We start from the raw sequence: 17661 nt of genomic DNA, 5'->3' as shown, positions 1-17661 counted from the left end.
AGCAGCCCCAAACTCAGAATTGGTGGCATGTAATAAGGGACGTTTTGGGAGCAATTCTTAGGAATCGATGCTGCTTTTGGGGTTGCCTGAGTCCCTGCTTGCCTGCTGCTTCTCCAACCTGTATATGTGTAAATAAACAGATATAACAAACCACTACAAGTCTCCAGCATACTTTGTCCCCCTCCTCCTCCTAATTCTTTGAAGCAGACCCCCCACAACTGCAGTCCCCAATCTTTTGGGGACCCCCACCCAACCCTTGGTTCCATAAACACCCTCCAATGCCCTCTAAAAAGCATTATTCAGAACAGTGGTCTGCATGACTGTTATGTAGTCAGTGGCGTAGCGTGGGTTGTCAGCACCCGGGGCAAGGCAAGTAATTTGCGCCCCCTAACCCGGGGCAAGGCAAGTAATTTGCTCCCCCCCACTGCACTGTCCCTCCCCCAGATAGTCCCTCGCTCTCTCTCCGCACCGCACCGCACCGCACGCCTGGCACCCCCCCCCCCACACAGCGGGTTCGATTCGCACAGCCAGCACTGCAGTGAGAGAGAGTGAGTGAGCCAGGTAGGGGCAGAGAGCTGCGAGTGCGAGCGCGCCCCCCAGATGTTGCGCCCGGTGCGGCCGGCCCCCCCTGCACCCCCCACGCTACGCCACTGTATGTAGTGAGTTGAATAGGATCCAGAATGCAGCAGTCTGTGTTTTTTTTATAAGATATTTATTAAAGTTTTCAATATATTACAAAAATTAGAAAAAATAAGAAAAATAAAAAGGAAAAGAAGATACAAAATAGAAACAATTAAAAACAAATCCGTCTTTCCATGACTTATCTTTCATTTGCTTGTTTCCCTGACCTCCCCACACCTCCCTTTCTTGCATTCCAGTTCAATTAGTTAATTCAGCAAATCCTTTCCCTCTTTAACTTTATCTTATCTTTTATCTTAATATATTATAACTTTAAGTTATCACCTGTTAACAATCCATTTTTACATATTCCTTAACATTACTACTAAAAATTCCCACTTAGCTTCAATCCAACATCATTCTAAGATTCATTAATTTTACAATGTTTTTGTAGATAGTCTTTAAATTTCTTCCAATCTTCTTCCACTGACTCTTCTCCATGGTCTCGGACAGAATGCAGCAGTCTGATTGGTCCGCAGGAGCCATCCAATCCAACTCCAGGTGGAAGTGAATCCGCAACCTGATTGGCCTACAGGAGAATCCTGGAATTAGCCAATCACGTGTGGCCCATTGTGTAAATAATGTATAAAAAGCAGACATTTCAGGGAAAATTCCATTCCTCACTACTATGAGCTGAGTAAAGAGCATGAAATCTGCACTCGACTCAGAGTACAGTGGTACCTCGGGTTACATACGCTTCAGGTTACACACTCCACTAACCCAGAAATAGTGCTTCAGGTTAAGAACTTTGCTTCAGGATAAGAACAGAAATTGTGCTCCGGCGGTGTAGTGGCAGCAGGAGACCCCATTAGCTAAAGTGGTGCTTCAGGTTAAGAGCAGTTTCAGGTTAAGAACGGACCTCCGGAACGAATTTAGTACTTAAACAGAGGTGCCACTGTATATTTCAATGACCCACTAAGGAAGATAATGTTAAAAAAGTTGCGCGCACACACACACACACACACACACAATCTCTGCATAGCAGTGCAGGAGACTCTGGAGGGTTCTAACCGCTCACCCAGGGCGCTCACCCATAGTGGAGGCTGCAGTGTCCTTAAGAATTATGGTTTAATGGGACATATTTGCCGTGAGTTGCGATGAAGGAGCTGCAGATTTTACCACATTGTCATCCAAAAGCAGCTTGCTCCACGCAGCAGGTCAGCAGTGGCGTAGCGTGGGTTGTCAGCACCCGGGGCAAGGAAAGTAATTTGCACCCCCTAACCCGGGGCAAGGTAAGTAATTTGCGCCCCCCCCCCCGCTGCACTGTCCCTCCCCCAGATAGTCCCTCGCTCTCTCTCCGCACCGCACCGCACGCCTGGCACCCCCCCCTCCACAGTGGGCGGCGACCCGGCGGCTCGGATTGGATTCGCACAGCCAGCACTGCACTGAGAGTGAGTGAGTGAGCCAGGTAGGGGCAGAGAGCTGCGAGTGCGAGCGCGCCCCCCCAGATGTTGCGCCCGGTGCGGCCGGCCCCCCCTGCACCCCCCACGCTACGCCACTGCAGGTCAGCATTGCAGATAGAGCCATTCTAAGTCCCCCAGCCAGCTCTAATAGCTCCCCCCCCCAAAAAAAACTCCTTATCCTTCTTCTCTGCCATGCAGCTCCTCCCCTTTGGTCTCAGTCATTCCAAGACATGGACCTGGAAAGCCCAAATGTGAAGCAATGTGTCGATAAGCCCAAAGTTGATATGCTTGGTGGAAAGAGGTTATCCTTTCTCTCCTTTCTGGTCACGGAGCGGTGGGGGGTGGGAGACACATTGAAAGGCTGTTTCCTTTTTATTTGCAAAACAGAGAATTACTTCCAACAGGACAATTTCAGACCTTCCAAGTGTCCCTATTTTCCAGGGACATCCCTGATTTAGAAAAGTCGTCTCGGTTTCTGACCCCAGAATGTCCCGCTTGTCCTTCGGACGTCCCTATTTTGACTGGAGAAATGTTGGAGGGTATAGAGTTGTCTGACCCCCCCCCCCCAAGCCATCTGAAGGCAATCCTGTACAGTGGTACCTCGGGTTACATACGCTTCAGGTTACAGACTCCGCTAACCCAGAAATATTACCTCGGGTTAAGAACTGGGGGGGGGGGCATGTCTTCTTCACCTTCTTCTTCGCTACAATATATCCATTTATTTCCAATTGTCAATGTCAAAAGGGACTAAAATCTATAAAATTCATAGAAAATCAACGTGCCAATTTGTTCAATTTCTCTAGGACTCCATGACACCTCCCCTGTCCTCCATAATCCCTCAAGCAAGGTGTCACGACCCTAATCCTGTCAAATCACTCTGCCAAGCCCTTCCTCCGGGCAATGCCAGGTGGCAGACTATGCATACATGGACCATTGTCTTCTCATCACCTGGACTCAGGATGTGCTTATCTATGCATATCTCCAGCTCTGCATATTCCCCCCTCCCTCCTCCATATGTTAATCCTGTGGAACCCAACCTCTTCTTAATATATTCATGATATAATCTGTGTAACCCAACCTCTTCTTAATGTATTCATGATGTAACTGGGATGTATTTTGCACTGTATTCTGGGACATGGAGGGAAGTTTCAAAAGTTCATGTCACCCCTTTCTCGCTGTTCAATCTCGCCTTGAACCTGTTGCTCAATAAACTTGGATCTTCTGCAGTTTGTCTCCGGCTGAGCCTCGCACCCAGATTTTACCGTAACAGAACTTTGCTTCAGGATAAGAACAGAAATCGTGCAGCGGCGGCGCAGCGGCAGCAGGAGGCCCCATTAGCTAAAGTGGTGCTTCAGTTTAAGAACAGTTTCAGGTTAAGAAAGGACCTCCGGAACGAATTAAGTACGGCCCTTAACCCGAGGTACCACTGTATAGGGAATGGTTTTTTTAAAAAAAAAAGGTTTAAGGTTTTATTATGTTTCTGTATAAGTTGGAAGCTGCCCAGAGTGGCGGAGGCAACCCATTCAGATGTGCGGGATATAAACAGTAAAGTAATCATTATGGAATGGGACGTCCCTGTTTCTCATTGGAGAAATGTTGGAGGGTATGTGATTTCCTTGCACAGGGTCCCCAGAAAACAGCCTGGCCCAATTAGCTGCTGTGGACACCTGAAAGGGAGTCGCTTTAGGCAGTTTTCAGCACCCTCACCTGGCCAAGGAAGTTAAAGCATCCCAGGAGCAAAGCCAAGAGGGGATGAGCTTTGCCATCTCTCTCCTTTCCAGATTTTCCCAGTCCACAGTGGAGGCCCTTACGATTTTCCCTACCTCCCTGATGCTCCACAAGCCCCATCACTTCAATGCCTTTTTCTGTCATTTCTGCTGGAAATACAAAGCTGGCACTGCCCAGGATGAGGCCTGCTTGATCTCTCACCTGCCAACCACTGACAGTTCCCTCCTTTCATCTGAAAGCAAAACCAAATCGGCTTCTTGCACGGGAATAAAATAACAGCACTTCCCAAGCAGAGAAAACGTCTGAAGCTCTGACTCCTCGTCTCTGCCCATAGAAAATTCATTTGACGCTATAGACATGCAGCATGAAAATCAGGGAACGGAAATCCTCAAAAGCCATTTTGGCAAAACGCATTAGTTCGTCCAACTGATGAAATGACGCTGGCAGAAAGAAGTGGCAGGATTCCAGCTGCCCCCAACCTGTCGCTATGCGGCATGCATCAAATTTGTTATTAGAAGATGGTAGCAGACTATCTAGTCCATGGGTAGGCAAACTAAGGCCCGGGGACCGGATCTGGCCCAATCGCCTTCTCAATCCAGCCCACGGACAGTCCGGAAATCAGTGTGTTTTTACATGAGTAGAATGTGTCCTTTTATTTAAACTGCATCTCCGGGTTATTTGTGGGGCATAGGAATTCGTTCATATATTTTTTTCAAAATATAGTCCAGGCCCCCACAAGGTCTGAGGGACAGCCCACGGCTGAAAAAGTTTGCAGACCCCTGATCTAGTCAAAGCATGTAAAGTAAATTCAAATGCAACTTGCTTTCCTCGCATGTACACCCTACGAGGTTGTGGCTGGCTGGGAAGGAAATCTCCACGCTGCAGTGAGAAAACAGAGGGTGTTTATTGCTAGCAATAATCACTCTCCAAAAGCTGAGCAAGCCATGAAAGGGTGGAGCCTCCTTAATATACAGAGCTGTTGTCTGTTAAAGCAAGTTGTTGTTGTTGTTGTTGTTGTTGTTGTTTAGTCGTTTAGTCGTGTCTGACTCTTCGTGACCCCATGAACCAGAGCAGGCCAGGCACTTCTGTCTTCCACTGCCTCCCACAGTTTGGTCAAATTCATGTTGGTAGCTTCAAGAACACGGTTCAACCATCTCGTCCTCTGTCATCCCCTTCTCCTTGCGCCCTCCATCTTTCCCAGCATCAGGGTCTTTTCCAGGGAGTCTTCTCTTCCCATGAGGTGGCCAAAGTCTTGGAGTCTCAGCTTCAGGATCTGTCCTTCCAGTGAGCACTCAGGGCTGATTTCCTTCAGAATGGAGAGGTTGGCTTTGGGGCGTGGCCTGCCCGATTTAAACACAGGCGCCCCCGGGGATTTCCCTCTTTTGCCGCCTGCCAGCTGTTCCTGTTTCCCACTCTCCCCGTCCCTTAAGGTTTTTGTCCTTGACCTTGCTATGGACCTTGCTTGGTCGCCATTGAGGGGCCTGGAAGGAATTTTTCCACTTGGCAAATTGGGACCAGGCTCTTGGTTTTCGCCTACCTCGTAGCAAATCGTCACAATTTTCTGGGTAGTGGGGGTTAGGCATTGGTATTGTTCTGTAGATGGAAGAGGGGAGGTAGCGCCATCACCTCCCCCACATATTCAAGGGTCGTCCGGTAAAGGATTCTGGGGTGTGTGGCTTGTCTGAAGCCTGGGGTGGTGAGGGCCTAAGCCACGCCCCCTAGCGGTGACCCCGGGGGAGTTCCTAGTTGATGTGCATCAGCAGGACTCCCCTTACTGGTGGGTAACCCTTCCCAGACTTCCAGCGGACGGGCTGGAGTCGGATATAGTCGGTTAGGACCAATGCCTAAGTCAATACCACTCATCACCTGTAACCAATAAAGTTGTGGCCTTAATTAGCCCATTAACCTTAATAATTGTGTCATGTGTCTTTATTTCCACGGGGGGGGGGGGGGCTTGCCACGCAAGAGCATCTAAGGCAGGAATGAGGGATGTTTTCCCCCTCCCAGTTAAGAACTGCATTTCTTCCTAGAATATAAAAAGAGCCTGCTAGATTAGACCAGCCAGTGAAAGCCCTCGCTTCCTCCATGAATTTGTCTTCATCCTCCTTTCAAAGCCATCCAAGTTGGTGAGCATCCTTGCCTCCTGCGGCAGCGGGTTCCACAGTTCAACTATGTGCTCTGCCAACATTAGCTATGGTGAGCTAAGCCACGGCTTAGCATGACGTGTGAACCAGGCGTCCGAGAATGAAAGAACTTAAGGAAAGCCTGCTGGATCAGGCCCATGGCTCACCTGGCCCAGCATCCTGTTCTCACGGTGGCCAAAAGGATACCCAAAGGGAATCTGCAATCAGGACCCGAGTGCGAGAACTCTCTCCCCTCTGGTGGTTTCCAGCAACCGAGATTCAGAAGCATTGCTGCCTCTTGACTGTCGAAGGGGAGCGTAGACATTGGGGGGGGGGGCTTACATGCTGCTGCTGGTGAGCAGGGCTAGTATGCCCCCTTTCTCTCCCTGCCACCCATTTTCTCCTTCTCTCCTTCTGCCACCCGCTTTCTCTCTCTCGTTCTCCTTCACCCCCATTCCCTCCCTGTGTGATGGTCTGGGACTCCGGCTCGGACTCGGAGCCAGAGGAGTCTCAGTCTGCACCGGATCCTCAGACATCATCTGAACCCAGTTCTACTCATCACCTGTAACCAATAAAGTTGCGGCCTTATTTAGCCCATTAACCTTAATAATTGTTCATGTGTCTTTATTTCCACTGGGGAGGGGGGACTCGCCACGCAATTTCTGCCTCCACCAGATGATGGCTCAGTGTGTCCTCTGCTTCAACTCACAACAACCCTGTAGGGGAGGCCAGCTGAGGACTCAGGCTTGGCTCAAGGTCTCCCAGCAGGCACCTTCGCTCAAGCGGGAATTGCACCAGAGTCTGTAGCCACTGTGGCTCAGATCATCAGCTTCTTATAGCAAAATTCAAGCTTAAACTGAAGAAAGTAGGAAAAACCACTGGGCCGGTAAGATACAATCTAAACCAAATCCCCTATGAATACACAGTGGAAGTGAGGAACAGGTTTAAGGATTTAGAATTGCTGGACAGAGTGCCTGAAGAACTATGGATGGAGGCTCGAAACATTATACAGGAGGCAGCAACGAAAACCATCCCAATGAAAAGGAAATGCAAGAAAGCAAAGTGGTTGTCCAATGAGGCCTTACAAATAGCGGAGGAGAGAAGGCAAGCAAAATGCGAGGGAGATAGAGAAAGATACAGGAAATTGAATGCAGAATTCCAAAAAATAGCAAGGAGAGACAAGAAGGCCTTCTTAAATGAGCAATGCAAATAAATAGAGGAAAACAACAGAATGGGAATAACCAGAGATCTGTTCAAGAAAATTGGAGATATGAAAGGAACATTTCGTTCAAAGATTACCATAATAAAGGACAAAAGTGGTAAGGACCTAACAGAAGCAGAAGACATCAAGAAGAGGTGGCAAGAATACACAGAGGAATTATACCAGAAAGATATGGATGTCTCGTACACCCCAGGTAGTGTGGTTGCTGACCTTGAGCCAGACATCCTGGAGAGTGAAGTCAAATGGGCCTTAGAAAGCATTGCAAATAACAAGGCCAGTGGAAGTGATGGCATTCCAGCTGAACTATTTAAAATTTTAAAAGATGATGCTGTTAAGGTGCTACACTCAATATGCCAGCAAGTTTGGAAAACTCAGCAGTGGCCAGAAGATTGGAGAAGGTCAGTCTACATCCCAATCCCAAAGAAGGGCAGTGCTAAAGAATGCTCCAACTACCGCACAATTGCACTCATTTCACACGCTAGCAAGGTTATGCTTAAAATTCTTCAAGGAAGGCTCAAGCAGTATGTGGACCGAGAACTCCCAGAAGTGCAAGCTGGATTTAGAAGAGGCAGGGGAACCAGAGAACAAATTGCAAACATGCGCTGGATTATGGAGAAAGCTAGAGAGTTCCAGAAAGACATCTACTTCTGCTTCATTGACTACGCAAAAGCCTTTGACTGTGTCGATCACAGCAAACTATGGCAAGTTCTTAAAGAAATGGGAGTGCCTGATCACCTCATCTGTCTCCTGAGAAATCTCTATGTGGGACAAGAAGCTACAGTTAGAACTGGATATGGAACAACTGATTGGTTCAAAATTGGGAAAGGAGTACGACAAGGCTGTATTTTGTCTCCCTGCTTATTTAACTTATATGCAGAATTCATCATGCGAAAGGCTGGGCTGGATGAATCCCTAGCCGGAATTAAGATTGCTGGAAGAAATATCAACAACCTCAGATATGCAGATGACACAACCTTGATGGCAGAAAGTGAGGAGGAATTAAAAAACCTTTTATTGAGGGTGAAAGAGGAGAGCACAAAATATGGTCTGAAGCTCAACATCAAAAAAACGAAGATCATGGCCACTGGTCCCATCACCTCCTGGCAAATAGAAGGGGAGGAAATGGAAGCAGTGAGAGATTTTACTTTCTTGGGTTCCATGATCACTGCAGATGGTGACAGCAGCCACGAAATTAAGAGACGCCTGCTTCTTGGGAGGAAAGCAATGGCAAACCTAGATAGCATTCTAAAAAGTAGAGACATCACCTTGCCAACAAAGGTCCGTATAGTAAAAGCTATGGTTTTCCCAGTAGTGATGTATGGAAGTGAGAGCTGGACCATAAAGAAGGCTGATCGCCGAAGAATTGACGCTTTTGAATTATGGTGCTGGAGGAGACTCTTGAGAGTCCCATGGACTGCAAGAAGGTCAAACGCATCCATTCTTAAGGAAATCAGCCCTGAGTGCTCACTGGAAGGACAGATCGTGAAGCTGAGGCTCCAATACTTTGGCCACCTCATGAGAAGAGAAGACTCACTGGAAAAGACCCTGATGTTGGGAAAGATGGAGGGCACAAGGAGAAGGGGACGACAGAGGACGAGATGGTTAGACAGTGTTCTCGAAGCTACAAACATGAATCTGACCAAACTGCGGGTGGCAGTGGAAGACAGAAGTGCCTGGCGTGCTCTGGTCCATGGGGTCACGAAGAGTCGGACACGACTGAACGACTAAACAACAACAACCACTGTATAGGGAATGGGTTTTTTTTAAAAAAAGGTTTAAGGTTTTATTATGTTTCTGTATAAGTTGGAAGCTGCCCAGAGTGGCTGGGGCAACCCATTCAGATGTGCGGGATATAAACAGTAAAGTAATCATTATGGAATGGGACGTCCCTGTTTCTCATTGGAGAAATGTTGGAGGGTATGTGATTTCCTGGCACAGGGTCCCCTGAAAACAGCCTGGCCCCAGTAGCTGCTGCGGACACCTGAAAGGGAGTCTCTCTAGCCAGTTTTCAGCACCCTCACCTGGCCAAGGAAGTTAAAGCATCCCAGGAGCAAAGCCAAGTGTGGATGAGCTTTGCCATCTCTCTCCTTTCCAGATTTTCCCAGTCCACAGTGGAGGCCCTTACAATTTTCCCTACCTCCCTGATGCTCCACAAGCCCCATCACTTCAACGCCTTTTTCTGTCATTTCTGCTGGAAATACAAAGCTGGCACTGCCCAGGATGAGGCCTGCTTGATCTCTCACCTGCCAACCACTGACAGTTCCCTCCTTTCATCTGAAAGCAAAACCAAATCGGCTTCTTGCACGGGAATAAAATAACAGCACTTCCCAAGCAGAGAAAACGTCTGAAGCTCTGACTCCTCGTCTCTGCCCATAGAAAATTCATTTGACGCTATAGAAATGCAGCATGAAAATCAGGGAACGGAAATCCTCAAAAGCCATTTTGGCAAAACGCATTAGTTCGTCCAACGGATGAAATGACGCTGGCAGAAAGAGGTGGCAGGATTCCAGCTGCCCCCAACCTGTCGCTATGCGGCATGCATCAAATTTGTTATTAGAAGATGGTAGCAGACTATCTAGTCCATGGGTAGGCAAACTAAGGCCCGGGGACCGGATCCGGCCCAATCGCCTTCTCAATCCAGCCCACGGACAGTCCGGGAATCAGTGTGTTTTTACATGAGTAGAATGTGTCCTTTTATTTAAAATGCATTTCTGGGTTATTTGTGGGGCATAGGAATTTGTTCATATATTTTTTTCAAACTATAGTCCACCCCCCCCCCAAGGTCTGAGGGACAGCCCACGGCTGAAAAAGTTTGCAGACCCCTGATCTAGTCAAAGCATGTAAAGTAAATTCAAAAATGCAACTTGCTTTCCTCGCATGTACACCCTACGAGGTTGTGGCTGGCTGGGAAGGAAATCTCCACGCTGCGGTGAGAAAACAGAGGGTGTTTATTGCTAGCAATAATCACTCTCCAAAAGCTGAGCAAGCCAGGAAAGGGTGGAGCCTCCTTAATATACAGAGCTGTTGTCTGTTAAAGCAATTTGTTGTTGTTGTTGTTGTTTAGTCGTGTCTGCCTCTTCGTGACCCCCTGGACCAGAGCACGCCAGGCACTCCTGTCTTCCACTGCCTCCCGCAGTTTGGTCAAACTCATGCTGGTCGCTTCGAGAACACTGTCCCACCATCTTGTCCTCTGTCGTCCCCTTCTCCTTGTGCCCTCCATCTTTCCCAACATCAGGGTCTTTTCCGGGGAGTCTTCTCTTCTCATGAGGTGGCCAAAGTCTTGGAGCCTCAGCTTCAGGATCTGTCCTTCCAGTGAGCACTCAGGGCTGATTTCCTTCAGAATGGATTGGTTGGCTTTGGGGCATGGCCTGCCCGATTTAAACACAGGCGCCCCCGGGGATCTCCCTCTTTCCCCGCCTGCCAGCTGTTCCTGTTTTTCCCACCCTCCCGCCCTATAAGGTTTCCGTTCCTTGACCTTGCTATGGACCTTGGTTGGTCGCTATTGAGGGCCCTGGAAGGAATTTTTCCACTTGGCAAATTGGCACCAGCCACTTGGTTTTCGCCTGCCTCGTAGCAAATTGTCACAACTTTCTGAGTATTGGCGGTTAGGCATTGGTATTGCTCTGTCGATGGAAGAGGGGAGGAAGCGCCATCACCTGCCCCGCATATTGAAGGGTAGTCCGATAAAGGATTCTGGGGGACATGGCTTGTCTGAAGCCTGGGGAGGGGAGGGCCTAAGCCACGCCCCCTAGCGGTGACCCCAGGGAAGTTCCTAGTTGATGTGCATCAGCAGGACTCCCCCTACTGGTGGTTAACCCTTCCCGGACTTCAAGCGGACGTGCTGAAGTTGGATATAGTCAGTTAGGACCAATGCCTAAGCCAATACCGCTCATCACCTGTAACCAATAAAGTTGTGGCCTTAATTAGCCCTTTAACCTTAATAATTGTGTCTTTATTTCCACTGGGGGGGGGAGCATCTAAGGCAGGAATGAGGGATGTTTTCCCCCTCCCAGTTAAGAACTGCCTTTCTTCCTAGGTAGTAAGAATATAAAAAGAGCCTGCTAGATTAGACCAGCCAGTGACAGCCCTCGCTTCCTCCATGAATTTGTCTTCATCCTCCTTTCAAAGCCATCCACTTTGGTGAGCATCCTTGCCTCCTGCGGCAGCGGGTTCCACAGTTCAACTATGTGCTCTGCCAACATTAGCTATGGTGAGCTAAGCCACGGCTTAGCATGACGTGTGAACCAGGCGTCCGAGAATGAAAGAACTTAAGGAAAGCCTGCTGGATCAGGCCCATGGCTCACCTGGCCCAGCATCCTGTTCTCACGGTGGCCAAAAGGATACCCAAAGGGAATCTGCAATCAGGACCCGAGTGCGAGAACTCTCTCCCCTCTGGTGGTTTCCAGCAACCGAGATTCAGAAGCATTGCTGCCTCTTGACTGTCGAAGGGGAGCGTAGACATTGGGGGGGGGGGCTTACATGCTGCTGCTGGTGAGCAGGGCTAGTATGCCCCCTTTCTCTCCCTGCCACCCATTTTCTCCTTCTCTCCTTCTGCCACCCGCTTTCTCTCTCTCGTTCTCCTTCACCCCCATTCCCTCCCTGTGTGATGGTCTGGGACTCCGGCTCGGACTCGGAGCCAGAGGAGTCTCAGTCTGCACCGGATCCTCAGACATCATCTGAACCCAGTTCTACTCATCACCTGTAACCAATAAAGTTGCGGCCTTATTTAGCCCATTAACCTTAATAATTGTTCATGTGTCTTTATTTCCACTGGGGAGGGGGGACTCGCCACGCAATTTCTGCCTCCACCAGATGATGGCTCAGTGTGTCCTCTGCTTCAACTCACAACAACCCTGTAGGGGAGGCCAGCTGAGGACTCAGGCTTGGCTCAAGGTCTCCCAGCAGGCACCTTCGCTCAAGCGGGAATTGCACCAGAGTCTGTAGCCACTGTGGCTCAGATCATCAGCTTCTTATAGCAAAATTCAAGCTTAAACTGAAGAAAGTAGGAAAAACCACTGGGCCGGTAAGATACAATCTAAACCAAATCCCCTATGAATACACAGTGGAAGTGAGGAACAGGTTTAAGGATTTAGAATTGCTGGACAGAGTGCCTGAAGAACTATGGATGGAGGCTCGAAACATTATACAGGAGGCAGCAACGAAAACCATCCCAATGAAAAGGAAATGCAAGAAAGCAAAGTGGTTGTCCAATGAGGCCTTACAAATAGCGGAGGAGAGAAGGCAAGCAAAATGCGAGGGAGATAGAGAAAGATACAGGAAATTGAATGCAGAATTCCAAAAAATAGCAAGGAGAGACAAGAAGGCCTTCTTAAATGAGCAATGCAAATAAATAGAGGAAAACAACAGAATGGGAATAACCAGAGATCTGTTCAAGAAAATTGGAGATATGAAAGGAACATTTCGTTCAAAGATTACCATAATAAAGGACAAAAGTGGTAAGGACCTAACAGAAGCAGAAGACATCAAGAAGAGGTGGCAAGAATACACAGAGGAATTATACCAGAAAGATATGGATGTCTCGTACACCCCAGGTAGTGTGGTTGCTGACCTTGAGCCAGACATCCTGGAGAGTGAAGTCAAATGGGCCTTAGAAAGCATTGCAAATAACAAGGCCAGTGGAAGTGATGGCATTCCAGCTGAACTATTTAAAATTTTAAAAGATGATGCTGTTAAGGTGCTACACTCAATATGCCAGCAAGTTTGGAAAACTCAGCAGTGGCCAGAAGATTGGAGAAGGTCAGTCTACATCCCAATCCCAAAGAAGGGCAGTGCTAAAGAATGCTCCAACTACCGCACAATTGCACTCATTTCACACGCTAGCAAGGTTATGCTTAAAATTCTTCAAGGAAGGCTCAAGCAGTATGTGGACCGAGAACTCCCAGAAGTGCAAGCTGGATTTAGAAGAGGCAGGGGAACCAGAGACCAAATTGCAAACATGCGCTGGATTATGGAGAAAGCTAGAGAGTTCCAGAAAGACATCTACTTCTGCTTCATTGACTACGCAAAAGCCTTTGACTGTGTCGATCACAGCAAACTATGGCAAGTTCTTAAAGAAATGGGAGTGCCTGATCACCTCATCTGTCTCCTGAGAAATCTCTATGTGGGACAAGAAGCTACAGTTAGAACTGGATATGGAACAACTGATTGGTTCAAAATTGGGAAAGGAGTACGACAAGGCTGTATTTTGTCTCCCTGCTTATTTAACTTATATGCAGAATGCATCATGCGAAAGGCTGGGCTGGATGAATCCCTAGCCGGAATTAAGATTGCTGGAAGAAATATCAACAACCTCAGATATGCAGATGACACAACCTTGATGGCAGAAAGTGAGGAGGAATTAAAAAACCTTTTATTGAGGGTGAAAGAGGAGAGCGCAAAATATGGTCTGAAGCTCAGCATCAAAAAAACGAAGATCATGGCCACTGGTTCCATCACCTCCTGGCAAATAGAAGGGGAGGAAATGGAAGCAGTGAGAGATTTTACTTTCTTGGGTTCCATGATCACTGCAGATGGTGACAGCAGCCACGAAATTAAGAGACGCCTGCTTCTTGGGAGGAAAGCAATGGCAAACCTAGATAGCATTCTAAAAAGTAGAGACATCACCTTGCCAACAAAGGTCCGTATAGTAAAAGCTATGGTTTTCCCAGTAGTGATGTATGGAAGTGAGAGCTGGACCATAAAGAAGGCTGATCGCCGAAGAATTGACGCTTTTGAATTATGGTGCTGGAGGAGACTCTTGAGAGTCCCATGGACTGCAAGAAGATCAAACGCATCCATTCTTAAGGAAATCAGCCCTGAGTGCTCACTGGAAGGACAGATCGTGAAGCTGAGGCTCCAATACTTTGGCCACCTCATGAGAAGAGAAGACTCACTGGAAAAGACCCTGATGTTGGGAAAGATGGAGGGCACAAGGAGAAGGGGACGACAGAGGATGAGATGGTTAGACAGCATTCTCGAAGCTACAAACATGAATCTGACCAAACTGCGGGTGGCAGTGGAAGACAGAAGTGCCTGGCGTGCTCTGGTCCATGGGGTCACGAAGAGTCGGACACGACTGAACGACTAAACAACAACAACAACTGTAGCCACTATGCGCTGTGATTTCCTTTGTCATTTCGACTCAAATTAAGCTTTATTTATGCTCTCCTCATCAGAGCCGAATCTTTGCATGGTGTCCTTCAGGGCATCACTCTGGCAATAGGCTGCCTCATATCCAAGGCAACGGTTGAAAAAGAAGTTACACGGTTTTTCTATTCAGCTTTGCAAGGTGAGTACCGGCCTTCATCTGCGATATTCAATCAGCCTTTTGAAATTGATAACGCTAAAGAGAGAGAGGAGGAGAGGAATCTGGCTCGTCTCCCATCACAGCTCATAACTTAGGAAATCATGTCTCAAAGAGGTTCATTAGGGATGAGTGATTGTCGGGTTTCAGAAGAGACCTCCCTCCCTCCTCCCCTTTCGCAACGCCACTGCACATTTTCCCAACTGCGTGCTGGACAGTTCCAAAAAGAGAAATTCGCAAAGCTCTCTGCAGCTTCCATGGTCTTGCAGAGCCCAGTTTCTGAACCGGGAAGGGCGGGGTATAAATAAAAATTCATTATTATTATTATTATTATTATTATTATTATTATTATACAAGGACACAATCCATGTCTACAGGGATGGTATTGCACTAATGTTTACTCGGAGGAGAGAGGTAGAAATTCTGCAAATCCTGTTACAGTGGTACCTTAGTTCTCAAATTTAATCCATTCCGGAAGTCCGTTCCAAAACCAAATTGTTCCAAAACCAAGGCGCGCTTTCCCATAGAAAGCAATGCAAAATGGATTAATCCGTTCCAGACTTTTAAAAACAACCCCTAAAACAGCAATTTAACATGAATTTTACTATCTAACAACACCATTGATCCATAAGGTGAAAGTAGTAGTAGTAGTAGTAGTAGTAATAATAATAATAATAATAATAATAATAATAATTTATTTATACCCTGCCCATTTGGCTGGGCCATGCCCAATTCCATAAATATCTATCATGTAGTCTCTTAGTCTCTAAACTAAGAAGTCCCAAACTCTGCAACCCATTTTCACTGGATTTGTAGATTCTAACTACACGTGATGTTAAAGACTGTCAATCATCTCGTATGATTTTTTTTTTTAAGTAAGGAAGGGGGGATTTCTTCGGGGGTCTCCAATGTTTTGACCCTATGGGGGGGTTAACTCTTCCCTCCCCAGACACGATCTCTGCAAATAGTCCCTGATTGCCGGCTTGCAATCAAAGGGAAAGGAATGAGCCCAGTTGCAAAGCATCGCCTGGGTCTCTGCATTGCTCAGAAAACAGGGAGCACAACCTTGTGGGGTGCCCTTGTCCTAAAAGTGAGTGCAGCCAGCCTGTGAGAGCCCCAGCTTCTTCTGCGTCGGCTCAGGCTGTGGAGGAAGCCAACCGATGCGACCGGAATCCACCAGAGCCATTTCCAAAATTAAGCACCTTCCATTATGCAACCTGGCCCCAAACCAGCAGCGTTCACCTGCTCCAAGCGTCAGAAATGCTAGATTTGCACAACTTGATGGCTTGGCAGTCCTCTAGATGTGCAGCTACAGGCCTTGGAAAGATGCCTTTGGTTCGTCCCAACAGGTCTGCCTGCTCCGTAGATTGGCTCTCCCTCCCAAATCTTTTCTCCAAAGCCAGGGATAATTCACAAGGTGAGGGTGTCAGAAGCTCAGCGGGGGTGCCAGGGGGTTCAAGGAGGCTGCGTGGACTTCAGGGACTTTGGCCCTTGGCAAGCTCAGGCTGTTTTGAGAGCCACAGCCATGCCACCTTGGCACGACAAGAGCTTTTGGCTCCCTGCAAAGCTTCTGACTTGAAGGTTTTAAGCTACAGCATCTTAAGAAGCAGAGACATCACCTTGCCGAAAAAGGTCTGTATAGTTAAAGCTCTGATTTTCCCAGTAGCGATGTATGGAAGTGAGAGCTGGACCAGAAAGAAAGCTATACCCCCCCCCCAAAATCTGGCTGGGTTTCCCTAGCCACTCTGGGCGGCTCCCAACAGAATATTAAAAACATGGTAAAACAAAAGGTGTTGCTTCCCTGAACACCTTATGCAAACAAATCGGGATAAATGCTCAAGGAAGAGGTCATCTGGAAGTAGAGACGGGGAGGAATTTGTAGAACCATAGCAATGTAGAGCTGGACAGGACCCAAATAGTCATCCAGTCCAACCCCCTGCAGTAAAGGTATCACGGCTGAATTAAATTCTGTTCACAATTAAGCTCTGGTTTTTCCAGTAGTGATGTATGGAAGCGAGAGCTGGACCATCAAGAAGGCTGATCGCCGAAGAATCAATGCTTTTGAATTCTGGTGCTGGAGGAGACTCCTGAGACTCCCATGGACTGCAAGAAGATCAAACCTATCCATTCTGAAGGAAATCAGCCCTGAGTGCTCACTGGAAGGACAGATCCTGAAGCTGAGGCTCCAAGACTTTGGACACCTCGTGAGAAGAAAAGGCTCCCTGGAAAAGATCCTGATGCTGGGAAAGATGGAGGGCACAAGGAGAAGGGGACGACAGAGGACGAGATGGTGGGACAGTGTTCTCAAAGCTACCAGCATGAGTTTGACTAAACTGCGGGAGGCAGTGGAAGACAGGAGTGCCTGGCGTGCTCTGCTCCAGGGGGTCACAAAGAGTCGGACACGACTAAACGACTAAACAACAACAACAACCTGAATGTCCAGCTTTTTTTGGGGGGGGGGGAATGCTTTGCCAAGAAAGCTGAGAGCTGGTTCTGTCTTTCACCCAACCTGTCCCGCCAACTTCGCTCCTTAGAACGGGGCTGGGGAGGGTTGAGAGTCAAACCGAACTTGAATTATGCAAGGTGGGCATAATTTTTGTTTCTAAGCCAGACAGGTTATAGCGAGTAATTGGAAAATTGCAGAAGAGCTAGAGGTGAACCAATGGAGGAAAAAACTGAATAATATTATAATTTTAGAATACCTAACTGTGAAGATGCATAGAATGAAAGGGTTTAAGGTCAGTGAGAAAGAGGAGGATTGGTCTGAGAAGATATTGAATTATTTGAATAGGTTTGAACAATTTGGGGCAATTAAAATGTTAAAAGTTAAATAAACCTTGTGGAAGGAGGAGTGTTAAGGTATATGGAAGTGTACATATCGTTGATTTGAATATGTTATTATTGAATATTATTGACTATGTATATTATTGAATATTGTATACCCAATGTATCAGCCGCCTGGGGGTTTAACTATTTGTGTTTTGGTGGTTGGTAAAAAATAATATATATATAAAAAACCCAGCTAGCAGATCCTTGCATTCTGATCCACCAATATTTTGAGTGGGATATGGACTCCTTACTTAATGCACAATGTTAAAATTCCTGCTCCATGGTTGCAGTCATGGGATTGTTGTCTATCACATGAGGGTGTATGTTTTGACTCCACAGAGTGGGAAGTGACGGAGACAGGATGTTTGTGTTACT

The 17661-nt window shown here is 47.4% G+C and overlaps 1 protein-coding gene and 1 long non-coding RNA gene across 2 annotated transcripts in view; one reads left to right on the top strand and one right to left on the bottom strand.

The window, feature by feature from the left end:
• P3H2 (prolyl 3-hydroxylase 2) overlaps nt 1–8496 on the bottom strand; it is a 235765-nt gene extending 227269 nt beyond the window's left edge. Inside the window, exon 1 of the mRNA XM_083442108.1 lies at nt 8420–8496. Coding sequence (XP_083298234.1) covers nt 8420–8494 — 75 coding nt within the window. The 5' untranslated portion in view covers nt 8495–8496. The remainder of the gene's footprint in view (nt 1–8419) is intronic.
• The window catches only part of LOC310678495, a 179885-nt gene that overhangs the window by 148363 nt on the left and 13861 nt on the right, over nt 1–17661 (top strand). The gene's annotated exons all lie outside the window — the stretch shown is intronic.

Source organism: Podarcis tiliguerta (assembly GCF_965153285.1).
Source record: "Podarcis tiliguerta genome assembly, chromosome: 5".
In the NCBI taxonomy this organism is placed as follows: domain Eukaryota; kingdom Metazoa; phylum Chordata; class Lepidosauria; order Squamata; family Lacertidae; genus Podarcis; species Podarcis tiliguerta.
This window is presented reverse-complemented; position numbering and strand designations above follow the sequence as displayed.